This window comes from Platalea leucorodia, assembly GCF_965183815.1.
Source record: "Platalea leucorodia genome assembly, chromosome: 1".
Lineage (NCBI taxonomy): Eukaryota > Metazoa > Chordata > Aves > Pelecaniformes > Threskiornithidae > Platalea > Platalea leucorodia.
In genome coordinates this window covers 118,238,378-118,260,848 of record NC_138823.1, presented here as the reverse complement: position 1 = coordinate 118,260,848, position 22,471 = coordinate 118,238,378, and the positions used below count along the sequence as shown (strand labels likewise).

Here is a 22,471-nt window from a genome sequence, read left to right as displayed (position 1 = left end):
CTTTGACAGCAATGCTGAAAATGTCATTTTAACTCCAGACCTGAGGAGTAAGAAAAGACAACACTTCTAGGCACTCATTCCTCTCACCTGTATCTTACAGTAGAGCAATCATTGTGTGGAGATAAGTCATTTTCCTACAAAATCACCCTCCACATAGAAGTCTCTACCCTAGCTACTTAGCAACAGTGATCAAAACACAGTCTCTATTAAAAATGGAGAGCTATGACCCCCCTGCCAAGCAGAACAATAAAACCATAGAACAGGTCCTGACGTGATGAAAACTGCAGCGAAATTTGACTTTCAGAACAGAGGCACCTACAAGGGGCTCACATGAACAGCAAAGCCCTGCAACTGACTCAAAATACTGAGGGGAGAAGGACAATCCTGCTACTACTGAGAGGTACACATCTTGCCCTTTTCCCAAGGTGATGGACTTTCAAGGTCCAGATCCAATGCCACGCACACCTGAAGGTTATTTCTGAAAATCCTGTTATAAGCATCTTATTTCTGCCAAGGAATAATTTTACCCAGTGCTTTTGCTCAACAGACCTAATACATTGTTCAAGAACAATGATTTTGGGCATATTAGAAGAAGGGTCTCCTATCCCATCCTGTGCCAACCAGGAAGTTTTTAAAAAAAAAAAAAACAAAAAAAAAAAAAAAAAAACAAAAAAAAACCCAAAGCTTTTGTTATGGTCAAATACTAGGAATATGGAACAATCATGACTGTACATCTAGAAGGAGTTTAAGAGAGAAGCTACTCACCATGAACATACAACATTGTGTCCTGAAACACTTACAGTTAGGTGCTAAGAACTAAAAAGCCTAAATTTTGAGGCTGTTTTTGTCACAAGTTTTAGGCTTACTCCATACTGCTTTTGCTTCTATCTGCAGGTATCTTTATTCCCCTTTTTCCTGTCAGAGAGTTTCAGGCAATTGTAATGTATTGTGGCTTTATGCAAGAACTGGCATGAAACTCAAATCTAAAAAGCTCCACAAGTTTCCTCTATTGCTTTCTATAGTTGTGAGAAACAACTTTGATAGAGGAGACTAGTACTCTCTGAAATCTGGAAACAGTGCATTTGGTTCTTTAGGATAAGGGATTTCATCAGAATCTTTCAGCTACCTGAAACTGTTAAGGAACATCTGTAACATTACCACCCAACACCCATGGAGTGCCTGCAAGAGCAATATAAGCATCCACGCTGCTTGGGTTCATTTGATTTTCAGGAAGTTACCTGCACCATGATGATCGGACCTCCATTTTGATAGAGGTGAGGCCTCATCTTTGGCAAAAGGACACCCATCCATTTCTCTACTGCTGCCAGGTAATCTGTGATACACAAAGTATAGATGTTTCACAACTTTTCTGTTTTTTTTCTAGTTTTTGTTTTAAATTATATATGGGTAGTTTTTACCTAGTGTTCTAAATATGTAAAGTATAAAAGAATAGCATTTAATGACTAATGTGCTCTTATACTTGTTCATAAATGTCAGCTTCCAGTACAGTTTATTAAAAAATAAAAACACTTAAAATACTGATGAACTTTGAAAATCACCAGGGAGACTTAAATATGTCTCACACAAGTTGTCCTAATACATTTCAACAGGAAACCAAGTTCAAATGTTGCTGTGTGTACCATTTTAGCTAAATAATTTATCCCACAATGAGCAGAACTGAAATCGGATATAATATATACCCTTTGTCCCCTAATATGCACTCCAACAACCACATTAATCTCCTGCCTCATCTCATTGCTCCATGTCTGGCCCATAACCAGGTAGCATATAAGAATGTTGTAACTAGTTCTGAAATTACATGCACACTGACCAGCCAGGAAGGACCCCCACAATGAGTGGCCAGTTGGCTGCTGCAAAACCAAAAAACTCAAAGCTGAGAGATATCTGTCTTTTCCTCAATGGTGACAATGATTTCTCTCTTGGCACCAATTTTCATGAAACCTGTCAATACCTTGGAAACTTTCTATCCTGCTTTGTTCGTTCTACATAGTTATTGAATGCACACTTCTAATTAGAAGTACTGAAGATTTTACTTACAAGACAACTTAAGCTGAAACATGAATTATCTAGTAATGGCCTCAAACAGCAGGTCGCCTTGCTGCTAAAGTGTATTTTTGCTAGTCTTTTTTGATGCCTCTACCTGAATCAGAAGACCTGAGAACAATAGATTTCTTCTCCAACAGCCATGCAGGAAGACCTCCCTGGGAAAAGAAAGGGAATCACTTCAGTCACCATTTTTAGGAAATGTAAGAAGAATTTAGCCTTTTATACTCTTTTATACTTTTACACATATATTGAGACCTGAAGATTGATTTTCTACAAGTAAGTAATAATTCCCAATGAAAAAACAAATACAAAGTAAGTTTGTGTTGTAAGAAGTCACTTTGGATGCATGGATTTTAATACGCTAAACCAAGAGTCTTGTCCAAGGATACAAGAAGTTTGTTCGTCTACTTTAAGACCGAAATACTTGCATTAGATTTACTCTAGAAATAACTGTTACAAAAGGCTGTACCATGTCCCATTCTGCACAGATGTAAGGTCCAGCTCTCAGGATAACCAGCAAACCAGTGTCGTTAGCAAGATGCAGGAAATACTCTAGATCTTTGTCACCGGAAAAATCATACACGCCCAGCTGGGTTTCGTGGTAGTTCCAGGGCACATACCTATGAAGAGAGAAGATCACCTTCCATTAGGAAACTGAGACTAAATCAGAACTCCAAATAACAAATGTTTGCACTACACGCCCCAGAGATCTGTAATGCTGAACTGGTCTTCAGATCAGTAAAACACAAGAATAACTCTAGGGCCTTTCTTCTGTGAGGTACTTCATATGGCAAAAGGTATTAAAATTAATACTGAAATAAGGCTTAGTACTTTGCAGTATGTCTGCAGGAGTCCACATCAATGCAAGAACAGACTTGCCATTTTGAAACCATGATGTCTGTTCCAAAATTTAAGTAGTTACCAGTTTTGATGTTAGCAAGTCAGCTGCCAGTTGTATAGTGATGGGAGGTTTGTGAAGAGATGAATACTGGAAATCACTCACAAAGGAGGTGGTCAAGAATAAGCTCGCCCAAAACAGTGCATGACCCTTCGCGAATGGATCACCCAGCTTGCACAGGAAACACCAACTAGGCTGACAGGTCCATGCCGCTGCCACTACAAGGAATTTAAAAATGTCTAAGCCTCAAATGATATTGCACCTAGGTCCTGAAAGCTTTCATTGACCAGAAGCAACGCAGATTCTGGAAAACCAGCATGGGAAGAACAGTCAAGTTAGAGGACACTAAGGTGCACAGGAGCCTGGACAAAGTAAAACATTTCAAGCAAGTAATAAAGCTGTGAAACAAGCAGATAACCATTTGAGAGAACACCTCTCTGCTACTTCCAGGACTTAGGAAACCACAACCTCACCACAGAACACCTCACAGAAGATAAAAAAAAATACACTTGGTTGCAATACAACAAACAAACATGTTATCTACCAACTACTATGTGAATGTTGTAGCTTATGGCTCGTGCTTGACAACCATGAGAATTTTGGCTTGGGATGGTACTAAGTGGCAGTCGTAGCATAGACAGACATTAAAATTAGGGATGAGTATAGCCTGAGCAAGGATTCAAGAGAATGGGAAAACTCGTTCTCCATGCATTTACTTTTTTGCACATAGGTTTGTAATTTCTCTAAGTGAACTGTTGCCACTGTTCCAGAGACAACAAATTTGAGAAAAATTTGTAAAACCAAAACTGTGGTTAGTCAAGCAAAGATCCTCTCAGGCAACACTTTTCTTACTGTCTGTGTTTGTTTATATGTTCCAGAGTTAATTTTGTAAGAACTACCCAAGAGGGAAAGAAAGTGCAGAAAACACTTTCAATAAACAAGAAAAACAGGAACCCTCATGTGAGCACACTACTGAAATGGCCACACTCAGACATACATGCACATGAACATCAAATACAAAAGTTATAATCTTTCAGCAACATTAGTTAATATTATAACCTCACAAATGCCAAAATCTTAAGCCCCTGTTTGAAAATATAAAGCTTAAAATGTGTATGCCAGGATGGAGTCAAAGCAACGCACTCAGGCATCAGAATGCAGATTTTCCCCTCTATGTAGTATATTTTATTTCTTTGTCAACCTGCTCTAATTGTTTCCAAAGCACGCGATTAACTCACTTGTAGAACAAACTAAATGTGTGTTTAATTAATATATGAACCATGTGAAAATACATTCAACATTAATTTAGTTTTGTGCACTTTGTCTAAATTTCAAGCAGAGGAGCAAGCTGATAGCTGACATTTAAGATAAAAGTAGATAAAGTAGAAAACTCTTTAAAACAAACAGATGACCACCCTACCTCAAAGAAGCCAATATCAAAGTATTGTATTGTGCTTGCTTTCCCTGTTCCATATACCATTATCCAGGTTATCACTGCAGAACAATTTTAGTTTAGTCTAAGCCATAACAACTATGTTATTCAAAACTATTGCTTAGAAATACAGACTTCCTTTAAGTTATTTATATGTGACTATGGATTTGTCAAGGACAGATAAACCTAACTCCATTTGTTCACAGGAAAGCTTGCCTAAAGAATTAGGGAAAAGTAAAAAAGGTGATGTCTCTTGACTTAGCAAGGCTTTTAGTACTTTACTGTACAACATCCCTATACGCAAACAAGAAAAAACAAATAGAAGCTAGTTGGTATAACATTACTATAGAATAAAAATTAACCACAGAAGAACAACACATAATTTGCTGGGAAAGCAATGAGATATTTTGAGGAGTATCCCAAGTCTCTTTGGTAAGTCTAACTATATCCAAAGCTTTTATTGACGTCTAGGTGATGTAATGCACAGCACGCTTTGCAAATGGGGAGCAGTTGCAAATCCGCCCATCAATATGATCAGGATTCTAAACGCTCTTAACTAATGAGCAACATGGTCTGATATCAACAAGGAATTAAAAGGTATCACTTTTTAATTCTCTCTTGCATAGGAAAAGGCAAAAAATAGAAAATGAGAAAGCAGGCATATAGAAGTGGTATTAATAGAAAAAGGGTCTGCAGGTACCAACATGACACTGCAGTAAGAGAGAAAGCTCTTTCTGGGAGGAATTAACAGGCATGTTGATGTAGCAACTCATTCACCGAAAAATGCTTCTAGCAGAGAGCTGCACCTGTTTCAGCTAAATAAAGATGACTAGATATTAACTTCATAACAGTTTCTCACTGCCTAAAATACTACTACAGACAGACAGCAACTGCTTACACTCTTTTCTCTTTAGGCTACTGAAGAAGTTATAAATAACCGGTAAGGAGATTACAGGTTAATATGAGAAAAACATTCTAGCTGTAATTTAACTACACCTTGTAACCTGTTAGTTATGAAAATATACTCACTGGACAGTTTTATGAACTTGTTCTAGAAACAAGTCTGAATGTCTAAATATGCTTAATAGTGTCTGAGGTGAGGACAAAAGGGTTTCTCCAACTCCCTTATGCTCAAGATGGAAGAAGATAGAAAAATTCTTCCAGAAACAGTTTTAATTTATGCCCCATGTTCCCCCACAAGGCCGGAAAAAAAAGCAGATTTTAGTGGAGAAGGAGGGAAGAAAGTGAAGAAAAAATTTATGTGAAATGCCTTTTTACAGAATTAATCATGATATAAATGTATTTTAAACACTGGTCTAAAAATTGTTACTAATACGCTTTAATCCCCCAGTATATTTTCTACAGCTAGCAACATCCTCAAATTAAATCATTTTGCTTTGAAATTGTTATTATCAGCATATAACAACATATAATAAGTATAATTCCTATATACCATTGTACAAATTTATAGTCAGTTGTTAATGCTGTACTGCTTTAGCTACAGAATAATGAATTTATGAAGGAATGCCACATTCCTTTTTCAAACTTAAAACATGGTATTTCTTCTGTATTTGAGTAATAGCATTTACTCTCCATTTACAGACAATTTCTAAGCTTTATCCTATAACCTTCCTTTTCTTTAAAAGTCATAGTTTTCCTCTCCTATTTCAGAAAGATGTGAACAGGCAAAAAACCCCACTTTAACTACCCTAATGTACAGGATAATTCTCTCTGTAATACCAGCTGGGTTTTTTTTAATAGTGCAAAATTAAATAAATTGTACTAATTTCATAAATAATAGAGCAGCATTTTATACATGCCAGTTAAATTACACACTTATGAGTCTTTAGAAAAAGTAAATTGTGCTTATTTTTAATTAATAGATATTCTAAACAGCAGCTCTTTCTTAGAGGGAGTTTCTACAGGTTTATAGTTTTCTGCTCATTAGTCAACAAATACAGTAAAACAAATAAAATGCTTAACATTCTTTAACTTTCTATGATCCTGTGAGGTAACTGTGGATTCTTCCAGGAATCTTCTCCACTGACCTGTAAATCTTGTAAATATTTAGCTCCATCTAGTGGTTAATTGTTTATCTCCTCCATGCCAAAAAAACCCAAACCACGTAACTTTCACTCCTTTCCAGATGTCTTTGATAGCATTAGTTTCTAGTTGGCAGACACAGTTCAGGAACAGTTTCAGTTCAGGAACTGAAAACAAGGACAGTTACCCTGGTGTGACCAGATGCCTCTGCATGCTACCTGCTGAGATCAGGAGTGGAGCTCCTAGGTACGCCTCCATCACCTTCTGGGATGTCACACCAACCACAGCAGCAAATTTCAACCTGCTATTTGGAAGGTTGAGGCCTTGATATTTTATGCTTTAATGTAAGATCAAGCTTCCTGTCACCTGTTTTCTCATATTCTGTTATTGCTTAAGATGTTTCCAGGTGCAGATGGTTATAAACATATATTGACTTCACCCATTCAAGAGTCCCAGCTGAGGTGCTGAAACAACCTCATAGACACCTGGGCCAAAGCGCATGGCATTGAGCGGGTATATCACATCCCCTATCACGCACCAGCCTCCAGGAAAATCAAACGATACAAGGGACTGTTAAAGACTACACTAAAAGCGATGGGTGGTGGGACATTCAAACACTGGGATACACATTTAGCAAAGGCCACCTGGTTAGTCAACACTAGGGGATCTGCCAATGGAGCTGGCCCTGCCCAATCAAGACTTTTACGTACTGTAGAGGGGGATAAAGTCCCTGTAGCGCACCTAAAAAATATGACGGGGAAGGCAGTCTGGGTTACTCCTGCCTTAGGCAGAGGTAAACCCATCCGTGGGATTGCTTTTGCTCAAGGACCTGGGTGCACTTGGTGGGTGATGCAGGAGGATGGGGAAGTCCGATGTGTACCTCAAGGGGATTTGATTTTGGGTGAAAATAGCCAATAAACTGAATTGTATAATGTTAGTTGCTATATAATACTGGATGTCATCACTTGAATAATCACTATGTGCCATATCAACACTATACAGTAAGAATCACCCAAACTAATGAAGAATTAATTTTTCAGAAAACCGAGCAAAATGCAGCAGTGATGGAACCACAACTGGCTTCAGCATGCAACAACCCAACACCACACGCCATCTCTCCTGCCCTGAAAGACTGTTATGACAGATGAAGCCCAAAGTCATGGACTAAATGAATTCAACAAACATTTTAGAGGGATAGCCTATAGACTAAGGAAATTATATCTATGTGTGTGTATTATATCAAAAGATTGGAAAAGTGGTAGTGATTAATTGGAATGTATTGGAAATGGGCATGACGTATACGATATGGAATAAGGGGTGGATGCTGTCCTGGTTTCAGCTGGGATAGAGTTGATTTTTTCTTCCTAGTAGCCGGTATAGTGCTGTGTTTTGGATTTAGTATGAGAATAATGTTGATAACACACTGATGTTTTAGTTGTTGCTAAGTAGGGCTTACACCAGTCAAGGACTTTTTAGCTTCCCATGCTCTGCTAGGTGCACAAGAAGCTGGGAGGGGGCACAGCCAGGACAGCTGACCCAGACTGGCCCAAGGGCTATTCCATACCATATGGCATCATGCTCAGTATATAAACCAGGGGGAGTTGGCCAGGGGGCAGCGATCGCTGCTCAGGAACGGTCTGGGCATCGGTCGGCGGGTGGTGAGCAATTGTGTCGCCTATCGCTTGCTTTGTATATTATTATTGTATTATTATATTATTATTACTACTACTACTACTATTCTATTTCATTTTACTTCAATTATTAAACTGTTCTCATCTCAACTCACGAGTTTTCTGACTTTCACCCTTCCAATTCTCTCCCCCATCCCACTAGGGCGGGGGGAGTGAGCGAGTGGCTGTGTGGTGCTTAGTTGTCAGCTGGGGTTAAACCACGACACTCAGTCATTAGGTGAACGATGCATCAAGGCATAGTGAGTCTTTTGGAAATGAGGCTGCAGAGAACAGGATGGAGAGAAGGTCTGGCTTGCTTTGACCACAACGTATTTACAAGGACAATCCTGTAATAAAAGGATCCTGTTTCCCTTGAAGTGGTAAGCCTCACTGGGAGCACCCTGACAAGAATAGGGAAGGCTCCCATATTTCAAATTATAGCAAGACCCTTCCCTGTCTCATGGGAAAAACCCCAAGCAACAAAATCACAGTCTTCAGAGGTGGCCCCAAGGTTGGGTGTCCAACTACCACATTCTGCCAGAAGGTCTGGCAGTGCTGCTGCCCATTCCAGAACAACTTCCCCCAGCTGGTATCTCAGTCCTTTGCTAATAGTTTTACTGATCCAGGAAAGAGTAGGCAGAAGAAGAGAAAACAAAAACACAACTAAATAATCATCTAGACCAATTTCCACTTTTACCAAAACCACATAAAATCACAGCAGAGTTGTTTGGGGTAACATGAAAATGTATTGCTTTATCTCAAATAATCAAGAGCAGTAAGGCTTGATTATCTGCAAACTTCAAAGAAAAACAAAAGGGGTTTGGTGGGTGGTTTTTTGTTTGTTTGTTTTGTTTGGTTTTTTTTTTAGCATCAAGAGAGAAAGAGAGATCCCTGTCAAATGGAAAGATGTATAGATTGATTCTTGTAGAAGATGCAAGGCACAAGGGTACTTTCCATTTATAAGATACATATTTAGGAGCTATATTTCACCATAGTAGAAAAAATACAAAGGTAAGCAATGGTGGGGGAGAAAGTTAAAGAATCCCAGTCTGCTCTACAAAAAAAGGAGATTGCAAAAAACCTGTTATCTGTCATCAGTGATCCAGCAACAACACCTAAGGCTATAGGTCATAACCACAGGGCAACACTTGCTAGCTGTACCGTACCTTCTATGCCTAAACAGAAACAACTCAGCTCTCCCAAGACCAACAGAGACCAGCAACACAACAATATTTCCACTCCTTCCTGCACAGGGGAAGGACATTAATGCAAAACAGTAAAGCACAGAGTGAGAGACCTCAACAAATGAAAAAAAAGAAAATAAAGCCGGAAAAAAACCCAACTTGTTAGTGGGAGATTACAAAGGAAGAAGAAGGAAGCAACAGGAAAAAAACCCCAGCCCTGCAGCAATTTTGCCAAACAACAGTGATGGGGGGGGATGGGAAAGAAAAGATTCCTATCTCAAAAGACCAGCGATGCAGCAGAGACATGAACAGGCAATTTCAAAGAAAAAGGAAGGGACTGCTTGAAAAAGCTGGAAATGAACAGAGGGCACTGAAGATATATGGGTGTTGGGAGGAGGAGAAAAATAAATCAGAGGCATAAGGGAAGTATGAGACACTACAGCTCACAGGAGTCACAGAGCTACTGTCAGGACCCAGGCTGATCTTCAAACCAGATATCAGAAGGTGTAATTTTCAGGCCCATTTGAGATTACTTTTATTGCAGCACAAAATAATTACACAGGCAATTCCAGCAACTCTGTCCAGAGCAAGTATATTACTTAATCCCATTGTTCTTAGGTGACGGAAGATAGAACTTGTTTGCTTTATTAGAAAACAACAAAAACACTCCAAAAAATACCAACCAAACAAAAAGTCACTACATCATCACAACACAGGGAAGAGTTTTAAGACATAGGAAAAAAAACAGAGAATCCTAAATTTGAAAAAAAAAAAACCCAAAAAAACTTCTTTTCTTTCCCTGCCATCTGTTCTTCATATACTAACCCTTACTAATCACACCCCCAAGTGTACAAGGCAACCCTGCAACTTGCAAGTCAAACAAAATACAGATTTCAAGGGAGGGGAAAGAGAGATGGTGCAATGCTCCCGCTGAGCAAAGTGCCCTGTCCTCTGGCAGTCCATAGCATGCAAGCAGGCTGTTTCAAAGAGAAGCTCCAAGCCTTGTAATGATTTAGGAAAGAAAAACAAACATGTTTGGGAATTAAAACCATTGCATGAAAAGACTGTGTCTTACACTTTTCTACCACCCTTCTTCCCTTGTCAAGGAAGCTTTGGCAAAAATAAGAGTAAGTTGCATTTTTTAAAATCTGTGCTTCACCAGTTGTAATAAGTATACAACCAGGTAGGAAAGACAAGAAAGATGGACTAAAGGTTTGGTACACGCAACTGAAAGCTGTTTAAACTGTCTTTTCTTTAAAGAAGTACACCTACTTCCCAACCATTTTCCTAAATTTAAACGCTCCTGGTGAAATAGCTTTAAATATTACTGCAGCCTTTGCCAATATTTTCAAGGCTTCAGGGTGATACAACCTAGGCTGTATTAAGAGGTTATTGTCCCCTCTCACCTCGTCTGCCTTTTGACCAGAGATTACAATGCCCTTGGCAGAGGCAGGGCACATACAACTGTTTTATAGTTGCCAAAGTTCACAGTCCAAAAATTTGTTTCAGGTCACATTTGTACGCTGGGTTGTGAAGTAAGAGGTTTTGCCTATCAGCAGGGACGTGGACTGTTAGCTATAACCTGCCCAATTGTCCCAGTCTATGCTGTTACAGGTCATCCTGTACCACCCTTCACTTCTGAGGAGCTTTCTCACCTATTACTTAAAAATTAATAACAAGTAACAATGGTAGCGTTCCACTTAACTGCTGCTCATACATCTCCCAGGACTAAAAATCGCTTTGAAAGTCAACAGCTACTTACGTTTGAATGGCATCGAGCCCTGCCATCTTCATCTTCAACAAGCGGTCTCTCCAGTAATACCGGGGCACCCGTGAGTAGTGAATGCTACCTGAGATGTAACGGAAAGGTCTCCCATCCTTGACAAAGCAGTCACAGTCATAATCAATCCCAAAACTCCTCTGGGGTATATTCTGTGTACAAAAAAAAAAAAAAAAATTCACAATACAATCTTTTCTGCCTTGAAAGACACAGAGAACAGTCTATACAACACCTGTGGGTTGTCCACAATAGAAGGTACAAAGGAGTTAAAATAACTGATGGTGAATGGCTCTCCACTAGCTACATATAGCCCACCCGAGCCTAACACACCGAAGCACTACAATACATCTGCCAACCACTCAGCAATGACAGGATTCACTATGACACCAAAATACGCGGCATGCATTCTCCACTTCTAACGAGTATATAGCACCATCTTTCTATAGTGATACATTTTGCAGTTGCTTACACCAGTGCAAATGATGGGGAATTAGTGAGAGGAGATTGGGTGAATGCCAACACTTTGCACTCAATGCTTCTACTTACTAAACTGTTGGAAAACACAACCCTAATTCCAACTTAATGTTATGCTCAAGTCTAGAAGCAAAAGCCAGCTGGGAGCTTTTGAGGAACAAAATACCACATTCTAAATGCTCCAGGGCACCGATACATACACATTTGAAAGCTTAGTTTCTAGTAAGTATTAAACTGTTTGATAGATCAGACTGGAGAACTACATACATTTATGTAAGTCGCTAAAAATCAGTCATTTTTGGAGAAAGTCCTACTTTCAATACTTTTCCAGCTAAGCACACCCAAACCAGTGAACTTAAAAAAGAAGCAGGTAAATTAAGAATAAGAATCTGCACTTCCTAGCCCTAAGAAAAATACCTTAACTTCAAGAGAATGGGATTACTCCTCAAGTGAGCCTATGATCTCAGTAAGAGTTAAACTACTATGACCAACAGCAGTACTTCTTTTGGTAGTTAAAAACAAGGAAAAACAGACCTTTTTTTAAGTGCTTGGACCTATGTCTTTAAGAACCTTTAACTTTTTTTTTTTTTAGTTTTTTTTGAACAAACCTTAACTTGTAATCAGTTAGTTCTCCATACCTATCAGAAAATAAGTCAGAAGTCAAACAAACCAACCTCATGATTCATTGGACGTTATACTAGTCCAAATGAAACACACCTTTCAATATCGTAAATTAAAAGCTGTTGAAGGACACTGGCCTTGTTCTTGAAAAGATGGGCCTTTGCCTGTGCCATATTGAGAACGGGGCTTAGCAATTAGGAAACTGATTACTTGAAACAAAAGCGATTAAATTTGAAAGGCAAGAGAGATGTAGAGCACCATACAACCCCAGGTGACCCCCCACTACACGAGAGCCATCTGCCATCTGAGGAAATCTGCCCAAAGGTTAAGTAGAGACCAACGGATCACACAGTTTTGAGGAAACTTCCCATGAAACCACTTCCTTCTGTTAACTGCTGAACAATTTTGTTACAATAGTATATACAACTACAGGTAAAGAGAAAGGAATGGAAAAAGTGAAATACAGCAGGCATGTATAACCATAAAGATGCAAGTACTGAGACTCCTGGCCAACACCTGGACACAATTGCCAACCAAGACCATACTCTTAGTGCAACAAGACAACAAAAAGGAGCCAGTGCAACGTGTCACAGGCCAAAACAACAAGAGTATAAAGAAAAAACACTCTCTCCTGAAAACTGGAGGATAAAATTGCTGAGTAAGCATGCCTATCCCTAGACTACCATTAAACAGAGCAACTGAGTGAGATAACACTCTACAAACGTTTGAAGACTACAAACTCCAAGGAGGAGGAAGACTACAGCGTGTTGCAACTGTGATAAAGGCATTTCTTCACAGAAAGCCTAAAATGAAGTTGTGGAAAATGTCTCAAGTGCACATAGCAACGCAAAACATTCTGCCAACAGTGGACAAGTGAAATTGTCTGTGTGGTGGACATGTAACAAGAGATGCGAGAAGATACAGCCCTGAGTTGGCAGGGAAACAAGAACTGTAAGGGACTGCAAAGCATTGCATAGGGGAAGCTATTTACGTCCTGATTCCACAAACGGGGACCCATTCTTAACATTACTTAACAAAGAGTTCCATGAAAGTTGAAATAAATCTTGACTAAACAAAGGTATGGATGTGCCAGGTGTTCACAAAATCAGGCCCTTACAGAGCTGAGAAATACAAACCAACCGCTCTGGAACAAAGGTAACTCAAAGGTTGGGATTCTCTCTGGGAAATTATCTTGGTTTAGTAACTCCAGGCTGTTAAACCTCAAGTAAATTACTGCTGCAGAGGATGCACAGGTATCTACCATCTGCTTCCTTTCCTTTCAATTCAAATCTAAGTGACATTTTGCTGATCTTTAATTTATAATCTGCATCTTAATTCCTAGGCATGCTGCACTAGAATGGAATTGTACTGTGTGTATCCGTCCCCTAAGAAAACCATTCACTCTAAGGAACACCAAGCAGATGTTTCACATTCTTCGGATGTTTTTTACTGTAGGGCACTGTGACAAGTTGCAGCATTAATGCAGAACTGAGTGCTTCAAAAATGATCATGACTAAATGCAACTCAGAACCCAGGCGCAGCAACACAATTCTGCAATATTTAAAAAAAAAAAAAAAAAAAAAAGGAGAAGCATTAGGAAAAAAGCACATTAAAAGGCCATTATCCCTGGAATAAAGAAGGAGAGTCAAAACAAATTGCTATTGTTTCCCTCTGAAAGAGGATTTTAATCCCCTCACTTAGACTAACCATGTCAAGAGGCCTATGGAAAAGATGCTTGCTCCATTTATGGCAGATAACTGTTGATAGATGCTGAACGCTGAATCAACTGTTTACATAGCTCCACCTTCAGGGGACAGACACCTCTGGCAGAGAAACAAGAATTTCTTCAAACAATAAAACAATGAAAAGAAGATATTAATTATGAAAGTGATCATCATTGAACCAGTTACCATTTAAAGGCCACACTTTTAAAGCTGTGACCATAACTGTAAATCACCTTCCTTACACATACACTTCCTGATACAGTATTATTATGGGGACGAGGAGAGGGAGGAAGCTTCCAGAGTACTTACTCTGCTTCACCTCATTCATTGCCCATTGTAAACAGACTTCCCTTCCCGATGAATTAGTCAATACTCTTTTATTGTCAGTGCATGACTCTACCCCTTGCTTGCAGACCAGAGCTTGCAATGAAAACAAAACAGTTCTCATCATGAATGTATGCCTGGCTCTGTCAATATGGTATACTCACAGTTGTGAATACACAGCAGGAATTAATTCCCTGCATCTCCCTAGAAGACGGGGTCTGCTAGTTTGATAAGCAGATTCAACAGACACAAAACTAACTGCACACTGTTTACAGTGCCAGTTCATTCATACCACGTCATATTAATGCATATTATTCAGCAAATTTAAGTGGCCTTACCTTTCCCACTTTCCACCATACCTCACTTAGCAGTGAGGGTGTAAGATTTTCCCAAACCAGTCAGATTTATTGTCAGTAGCTTTTTGATGGTAAATAGAATTAGTGTGTTAAAACTATTCAGCATATACTGCTACAATAAACATTGGTACAAAATAAAAGGTCATTAGAGGCATCTTTCTTGATAAGCAAATAAAGTTTTATTAGATCCCAACATTGAAAGCATTTGTTATACCACAATTTACATATTTTCAAATCTAGTCTATACTGATTATATAATGTAATAAATATAACTTTGACAAAGTGATGATACTATTCTGTTCTGGTATTATTCTGACAGTGATTAACTTTCCCCCCATAGTGAACTGGCCTTTTATAGGAAGAAATACATTCATTTAGTTAAGTTCTCCAGATCAAATACATTACACACACACACACAAAATTTACAAAAAAATATCAAAAAAAATTACAAAATAAGCAGCACTGCAATTATTTTCATCTGGAATACTGAACATAGGTCTAAATCACACACATTCAAGTCAAATTGGAAAAAGTATAGAAAAAGCCTTGAAGGACAATTAGGGATTGCTGTCTTAAAGAGATTTTAGAAAAGGTTAATTCCTCATACTATCAAAAAGAAAGTTGATCTAGGATACTTTCCATTCATACTTTAAGAAAAAAAAAAAAAAGCAAAACAGGAAAAGGCTTTGAAGTGTCTTGGCACAGAAAGAAAACATTTTAAGTGATAACTAATCATCAAGCAAATAAGCTTTCAGAGGAGGGAGTTAAAGAGAAAAAAAACCCAACAAGATCTAAATTACATTGGCAGAACTCAATAAATTTATGAAATGATAATATGACCACTCCTAAAAGGATAGTATCTGTTCCTAAAAGGATACACAAATATCCTCAAAGCGGAGCACGTACAAACTAATGAAGAAGTCATCTACGCACCCCTGCAATGGAAGGACCACTTCAGCTAGGTTTCTGCACACATTTGGACAGAATGAGGAGAAAAATAAAAAGGGTGGGGGGGGGGGAAAAAAAGAAAAAAATAATACTAGCAACTCACTGGGAGTTGCCATCTAAAACCACAAAAAGCCAAAAGTTGCCATCTAAAACCACAAAAGCCTCCCAATAAGGAAACTCGCTTAAAAATTAATCTTAACACAGTAATAACCCTTAGCATAACAAATGAAAAGCTATCCTCCTGGACTACTGGCCTAGAGGGAATACTCTGCACTACTAAACCCAGAACACAGCCTTTAACAGAAGGCGTGTTGGTAAGTAAACAGAGGGTATCAAGGCTATCAAGATTCTCTCTATGTAAGACCATTTGACACTATGCCACGGACGGGAAAGAACCTCAGAAGGAGCCCATGCGGGCAGTGTTAAATATATGTGGAAACTTTAGGATACTTCAGCAGATATTATTGCACAAGCATAAAAAAAGTTTACAAAATTATAGGTGCTGGGAAACAGAAATTATCTAGTCCAGCAAGTAGAGAGCCTGACTGGTCAGGTGTTCAGTTTTCAGACTAAAAGAAGACTGACTTCTCCAGTTCTTCCACCAACCTTCCAGCACATGTGACACATTTACGGTATTTCTCAATATTCCTGTGAGTAAGAATGCAAGATGTTTGTACAGAGGAACAAGACACAAAAACAGCTTAGCAGTTTGAAACTGCTGGGGGGGGGGGTGGGGGGGTGTTGAAGGGAGTGGATGAAGTGAAACATCAAAATGTCACTTACAGAAAAACGCTACTTTTCAAAGCCTATGGTACTCTTCAAATATACCCCCACACGCCTCCTGCAAAATGAGAACAGGAGCTGAAGAATAAAACAGAAGTGTGTCTGGTTCAGGGTCACACGGGAAGGCAGGAAGCGACTGAACAGCGCAGTTCTGGTCTTCCCATCCTCAGCCTCCTCTGTAAGCACCGATCTCTACACAGGTCTGCCCGAGAGGGACCCGGGTACGGGTGGGCAGAAGGGCAGAGCAAGGGAGACCCTGTGGCTACAGCTGGAGACCTCAGAGTCGGAAGGCAGGATTCCCAGACTTGTACTGTTCATGGCGTTTCATACAGCAACACTGAGGTGGAAGGGGAGGAGAGAGGAAGATGTACAGAAGTAAACTCTTTCATCAGCCTGGACAATATACACACATTAATTTACATCCTGCCTTTCTTAGATGAACGCAAAGATATGGAAGCAAGAATATTTTTATTAATATTTTCTAATCTCTCAAATTTCCCAGAATGACATTAATTTGTTTTAAGCCCTTCTAGGAAAGGGAGAGAAATTCTCCATCCCTCATTATCCTGTAGCAGTTGTTCTGCTATGTGCCTACCAACCAGGACACTGAAGCACAAATGCTATTAAGGAAAGTCACCTGCTGCAGAGTTTAGTCTTCTTAAAAAGGACACCGTTTACTTGAAATATTAAAACCTTAAACAAAATTCAAGCATTAACCTATCTGCATTGCTTTCAAATAGCATTTCCTTACTCTTGTAAGAGAAAAATCACAGAAGAGAAATTAAGCATAAAAAAAAAATACAGATTGAAGAGAAAAGAGTATTTCAGCTTTGGATTTTGTGCTTTACATCAGCAGGTACTGTATGCTCAGACAGCAACAGAATTTCTGTTAATTATGAATTTTCTTTCTCATTTGCTTTTATTAGAGCAATTTTCAGTAAGTAATTACTAGATGCCCAGTTATTCTGGGGAAAATGCCTGCAGAAAGACAGCTACTTTCACCCTTTGATATCAGTCTCCCCAGCTTTTTAACTGGAAAAAAACTGAACTTCAGGAACTGATGCTTGGCACCTTACTGTGCTGGTAAGCAACTCAGACTGGAAGCCCTAGCACATGCTGCAGACAGATAGCAGGATAAAGATATCCAGCCTCAATAAAAAATCCAAAACTATTCCCTTCCTGTAACATTTCTAGCATAAGGCTTCTAGAGTTTACATACTCAGTAAACGCTCTGTGCTTCTTTCTGCAAAACATGCACGAGTGATTTCACTGCAAGAGATCAGAACTTCACCTGTCTGAGATTTGATAAGTCAGCTGCCTGATCGATAATAAACAGTAGAACATCAAGTAGCCGCAGGACACAGATATTACTAAACATGCACAGGACACACATTATCTCCATGACATCAGTGTTATCTTTAAATGCAGAACCTCAATATTAATGAGCTCAAAGAATTAATTTCTTCAGTATTTTAACATGCCCCCAATTTGTTTCATAAGCGCAAGATACAGTTAGTGTTTTCTGCTCAAACTTAACAGAGCCTGCTGAAGTCCACCCTAACACATCTTTTCTCCCTTCCCTGAAAAAGGATTTGCTTTCAGAGCAGAAGAGCCAATATACTGACCAAAAAGGACGGTAAAAGTCTGTCAAATGGAAAACTCCTCAAGGAGAACGTAGAATTATCTCCGTTATTTCCGCTCTGCTGCCCAGCCTCATGGGTATTCCAAAGTACATCGTCCCCGGGCTGACGTAGACAAAGGTGTTCTGCCCAACTTTGTACAAGCCAACAAAGAAGGGATTCAGAAAATAAGCCCCAGCATTTAGTGGGAACATCTGCCCTCCGTGAGTATGGCCAGAGAGAATTAAATTTATGTCTGGTCTCTCCTGAAGGGCCCACTTTGCAGCAATCGGCTGATGAGCTAAGAGCACTATTGCATGCTCACTGCTACAATCTCGGAGAGCTTTTTTTAAATCCATGCCATGCCCCGAGTAGCGCAATACATCTGCTTCAATATCATCGACGCCAGCCAGGCAGAACCAGTCATCAGTGCTCTTCGGTGAAACAATCTTCACATTCTCATTATGGAGTGGCTGAATGTTAAATGATTTTAACAGCTCAAACCAGTTGCTAACATCTGATGTGTAGTACTCGTGGTTTCCTGTGACAAAGTAAGTGCCCAAAGGGGAGTTAAGTTCTCCAAGAGGCTCAACAGCAGGTCGTATGATCGCCGCCTCAGAGTCAGTCAGGTCCCCAACAATCACGGTTATATCTGGTTTCAAAGCCTTAACCATTCTGACAATCATGGCAAGCTTGGTCTTCCCAACTGTAGGGCCCAGATGGATATCCGAAAGCAACACCACTTTCAGATTATTCATTGTTGAGGGCAGCTTGTGAACTGGAACCTCCACTGAATTCACAGTGGGAGGCTGGGAAGCATTTAACAGCCCGACAACAGTCAGCACAACAGTCAGCATGACTGCCAAAATTGGTTTCATCGCTGTTCTGCTGTTCTTGTTGCCAGTACCTGCCTTAGCACCTCTCCCAGCCAAGAACTTGTATGCCTGCTCTACAGAGCCTAGAGCGAAGAGGAAGAAGATAAGAATGATATAGGCCCCCAGGCAAGTGTAGGCAGCTAAAGAAAAAAAATAGGGCTCTTCTGCAACGAGAAATAGCAATGTAAAGAAGCTTGAATGAGCCAAAGCTAGAAACATGAACACAGCCATTTTCCATGGCATGAAACAGAAGGAGCTGGCAGCTGAAGACCTGGAGAACGTGGTGACTGTGCTTCTCCAAACATGAAGAGATCCTATCAACATGAGCGCATTAGCAAATAGTGCCATTTGCAGCCTTAGAAGCCAACGCCGTGTCCTGAGCTCGAGTTGTTCTGCCAGATAACTCCGCGATAGCATCATGGAGAAGAAAACCACTCCTGCAGCCACTGCAGCCTTTGCTTCAAGAGGCAGTTGCTTGAAGGAGATCATCTTTGCTTCCTGACCGTTCCCTTCTGTTCTGCAGAAGTCTCCAGTAGGCAATAGTGTGGTTATGAAGGGATGCCTTGGGTCAACGAAGCCTGCAACCAGGAACCAGTATCAGCCGTTTTAAAATATTAAACACATTCCCTTTTTCCCAGACTGCAATAAAGGACTGTTACTGTGTACATACTACCCAGGACACTGGGTCGTACAGAATCACTATAATAAAGACAGGGAGGGGATTTCCTGATGTGGAATAAATCAGACAACTGAAAACACTGGATTCTGGCAGTCCACTTTCAAGCTCCCTGCCTGCCTTCCTCAAATGATTCCTCCCCCTTTTTTTTAATACGCCATTTCCTCATTAAGACTTCCTTATAGTAGATGGCAATAGGTCACAACAGTGATACAATAAGTGCTGGCAACAATCATCATAGTATTTGCAAACAATCCTTATAGTATTTGGAAACCCTGTACATGTTCTGTGACTACACTGCTGCTGCTGTTAATTTATCACATGTGTTCTCTGTTCTTCCCAAGCAGTTGGCTCCATTTCAAAAGCAGGTATCACCCTACATCACTCTTACTGAATGCAAGAGGTTCTACTAACACGTACTACAGCAGCAGTGAAACCCCCACTGGAATAGCCACCAGATGCAACTGTGGTCCCAGAAAGTTGCAGATGATGTATTGGCAGATATCCTTGCCTCCACTTGTGAATAAGACTTCCTCAAAATCAGTAGAACCAGTGAAACCCACATTGTGCTTTGCTACTCACTTCCTGCTCACTTCCACTACATGTACTGTTCCCAAGACTCAACACCTATTTCAGCATATCCTGGTCTACCAGGATGCAATTAAGTTGAAAAGGGATTAAAACATCACACACTGTGCTCCTTTAGAAGTAAAGGGAGCACTAAGTCTACTGCATCTCTGCTCCCAGATTGAAAACAAATAAGCAAGCATCAGTTATGCTTGAATTGTACCAGAATTGCCTGTTTTGCTCTGTATTTTGCTCAGAGTTCATAGTGTTTCTACTCGTGCCCAGTTTGCACATTTCTATTTAAGATAAACCTACTGTTTTATTTTAACCATAGTTAAAAAAAGTCTGGATGGTCTTTCATAACACACAATAGAGACCAAGTCTGAGATAACAAACTACCTTATTTAAAGTAAGCGTATGTCACTGCATGGCTTTCAAAACACTTCCTGTCTCTCAGTCCACACTTAACTAGAGAAAAAGTAAGCAATCATTACAGCCAAAAATATCTCAGAACTAGGACATGAAAGCAGCTTGGTAGGGCTCTGCAGTGAGCTTGAGCCCAGAAGTCTACAACCCTGAGTTTACCAGGTTGCTTATCTGCAGCATATACTTTCCCAAGCTAATTTAAAAGAACATTAGCACCTCTCTGGTGATAGGACCCTGCTATACTTTGAAGACTAGACCAAGTTTTAAGAAGGCCCCTTCCCTCATTGCTTGGTCAGGCAACTGTGGGCTGACAGAGCAATCATGCCTCCCAGCCTCAGTTCCTCAAGCCCTCTCAGCTGTTACAACACGATTCTTAAGAAAGAGTGTTAACCTCTACAGAAAATAAACAAAGCTAGGAAGATAACAGTATAAGACATGCCCTACTGGTTTGAGTCCACAGTTCCTCTAGACACCAGGCCATATTCTGTCTGGACAACAGCAATAAGAAATGCTGTTTAAAGAAATTAGATGACCCTGGCCACTCTCTGTGGTCTGCTTCCTTCATACTCCTGCAGCAGACAAAGCTGTTACATTAGGGATGTTAGAAGGCAAATCCTTGCCTAGTCATTTTTGGATGTTGTTTATGAACCTGATGTATTTTAATTTGGCTAATCCTTTTTCGGAATCTGTTAAATACTGTCCACTTCTACAACCTCCCATAGCAGCAAATTCCTGAAATTCACTATATACTTTTAAAGTATTTTACCTGTTTTAAAGTAATCTACTAAAACCACCAAGCGCCCCTCTTCTAACGCTATCAGATTTGGTGAGTACTGGTTCTCCGTTCCTCTTACCCACCACCTTCAGAATTTGGTAAGAGGCAGCCGCATCCCCAGCCCTCAGCGACCATACTTACTGCCATCCAATCTTCCCCTTGACAAAGGTCTCCCATGAGGCTGTGCTGCTTTTCACACAGCTTTAACCACCTGTGCATCATTCAGTTGCAACATCTATCGAGATAACACTGACGCTCTGCTTCAAACCCAAGGCGTAAGCGACAAGGCACGGCTCCCACAGCAACCGCAAAGCCTAAGGATTTGCCCAGGCCCCCGGTTAGGCAGCGGTACGGCGTGCCGCTGGACAAAGCGGCAACGAGAGAGAGCTGATGCTGAGCCAGGGCAGAACGGGAAAAACTCCTCTCCCTCCTCTGGCACACCACAGGAAGAGCGAGTTTTCCCACGGGATCTGCTAATGGAGCCTCGGGATCAGGTAACCGCAGCTCGACTCCCGCGCGCCCCGAGGGGCTGCTTAGCGAGGCCGCGTGCCGCACGACCGCGCAGAGCGGAGCCCGCGCGGCGGGAGGAGGGCAGCGGCCAGCACCGCTTCGGCCCGCGCGTCCTGCCGGCAGCCGCCCCGGCGATCGCCCCCGAAGAAGGCGGCCCAGCCGCCACCGCCACCCCCTCCTCAACCCACGGCGGCGAGGGCCGAGGGCGAGGGCCCAGCGCGGCGGGCGGCAGCGGGCAGGCCTGCTCGGGAGAGGGAGCCGGCCCCCCGCCGCCGCACCTGCCCCGCCAGCTCCCGCCTCGGCGCAGCCCCAGGCCCCGCTCCTGCGCTCCGGTAGCACCCCCCCCCAACCACAGACCGCCCATGAATCAAAACGGACCGCAGCCAACCGCCCTCCTCCGGGGGCGGGAGGAGGCCGCCCCCACCCGCCGGCCCCCCGCGCCCCTCGGGGCCGCCCCCAACAGCCAAGCGGCCGCCGCCGAGCGGGTGCCCCTGGCCCGGGCAGGGGGAGGCGAGGGCACTCACCGCCGCCCGGAGGAGCGCCGCCAAGCCGGCCAGCGGGAGCAGGAGCCGCAGCATGACGGACGGCGGCGGGCGGGCAGGAAGCGGCGGCGGAGCGGGCGCTCCTCGGCCCGGCGTCCCGTGACGCGGCGGCGTCGGCGGACGGCCCCGCGGGGCCGGGCCTGCTCCGCCCCTCCCCGCCCCGCCGGTCCGGGGCAC

General features: G+C 41.4%; 2 protein-coding genes across 3 annotated transcripts in view; both read right to left on the bottom strand.

Annotated features, from left to right (window-relative positions):
• GLB1 (galactosidase beta 1) overlaps positions 1 to 22,332 on the bottom strand; it is a 49,211-nt gene extending 26,879 nt beyond the window's left edge. Inside the window, exons 1-5 of the mRNA XM_082307431.1 lie at positions 22,277 to 22,332; positions 11,057 to 11,226; positions 2,537 to 2,687; positions 2,162 to 2,222; positions 1,239 to 1,333 (exon numbers count right to left, since the gene is read on the bottom strand). Coding sequence (XP_082163557.1) covers positions 1,239 to 1,333; positions 2,162 to 2,222; positions 2,537 to 2,687; positions 11,057 to 11,226; positions 22,277 to 22,330 — 531 coding nt within the window. The 5' untranslated portion in view covers positions 22,331 to 22,332. The remainder of the gene's footprint in view (positions 1 to 1,238; positions 1,334 to 2,161; positions 2,223 to 2,536; positions 2,688 to 11,056; positions 11,227 to 22,276) is intronic.
• On the bottom strand, positions 16,311 to 22,338 carry TMPPE (transmembrane protein with metallophosphoesterase domain). Of its 2 annotated transcripts, XM_082307444.1 has the most exons (3): positions 22,277 to 22,338; positions 17,930 to 19,376; positions 16,311 to 16,362 (listed from the first exon to the last, which is right to left on the bottom strand). In XM_082307444.1, the coding sequence occupies exon 2, from the start codon at positions 19,285 to 19,287 to the stop codon at positions 17,968 to 17,970; it is 1,320 nt and encodes a 439-aa protein (XP_082163570.1). In that variant the 5' UTR covers positions 19,288 to 19,376; positions 22,277 to 22,338; the 3' UTR covers positions 16,311 to 16,362; positions 17,930 to 17,967. The 2 variants fall into 2 exon arrangements, with proteins under 2 accessions (XP_082163570.1, XP_082163569.1); XM_082307443.1 differs by lacking the exon at positions 16,311 to 16,362 and having other exon boundaries at positions 16,697 to 19,376.
• Positions 22,339 to 22,471: the final 133 nt, after the last annotated feature.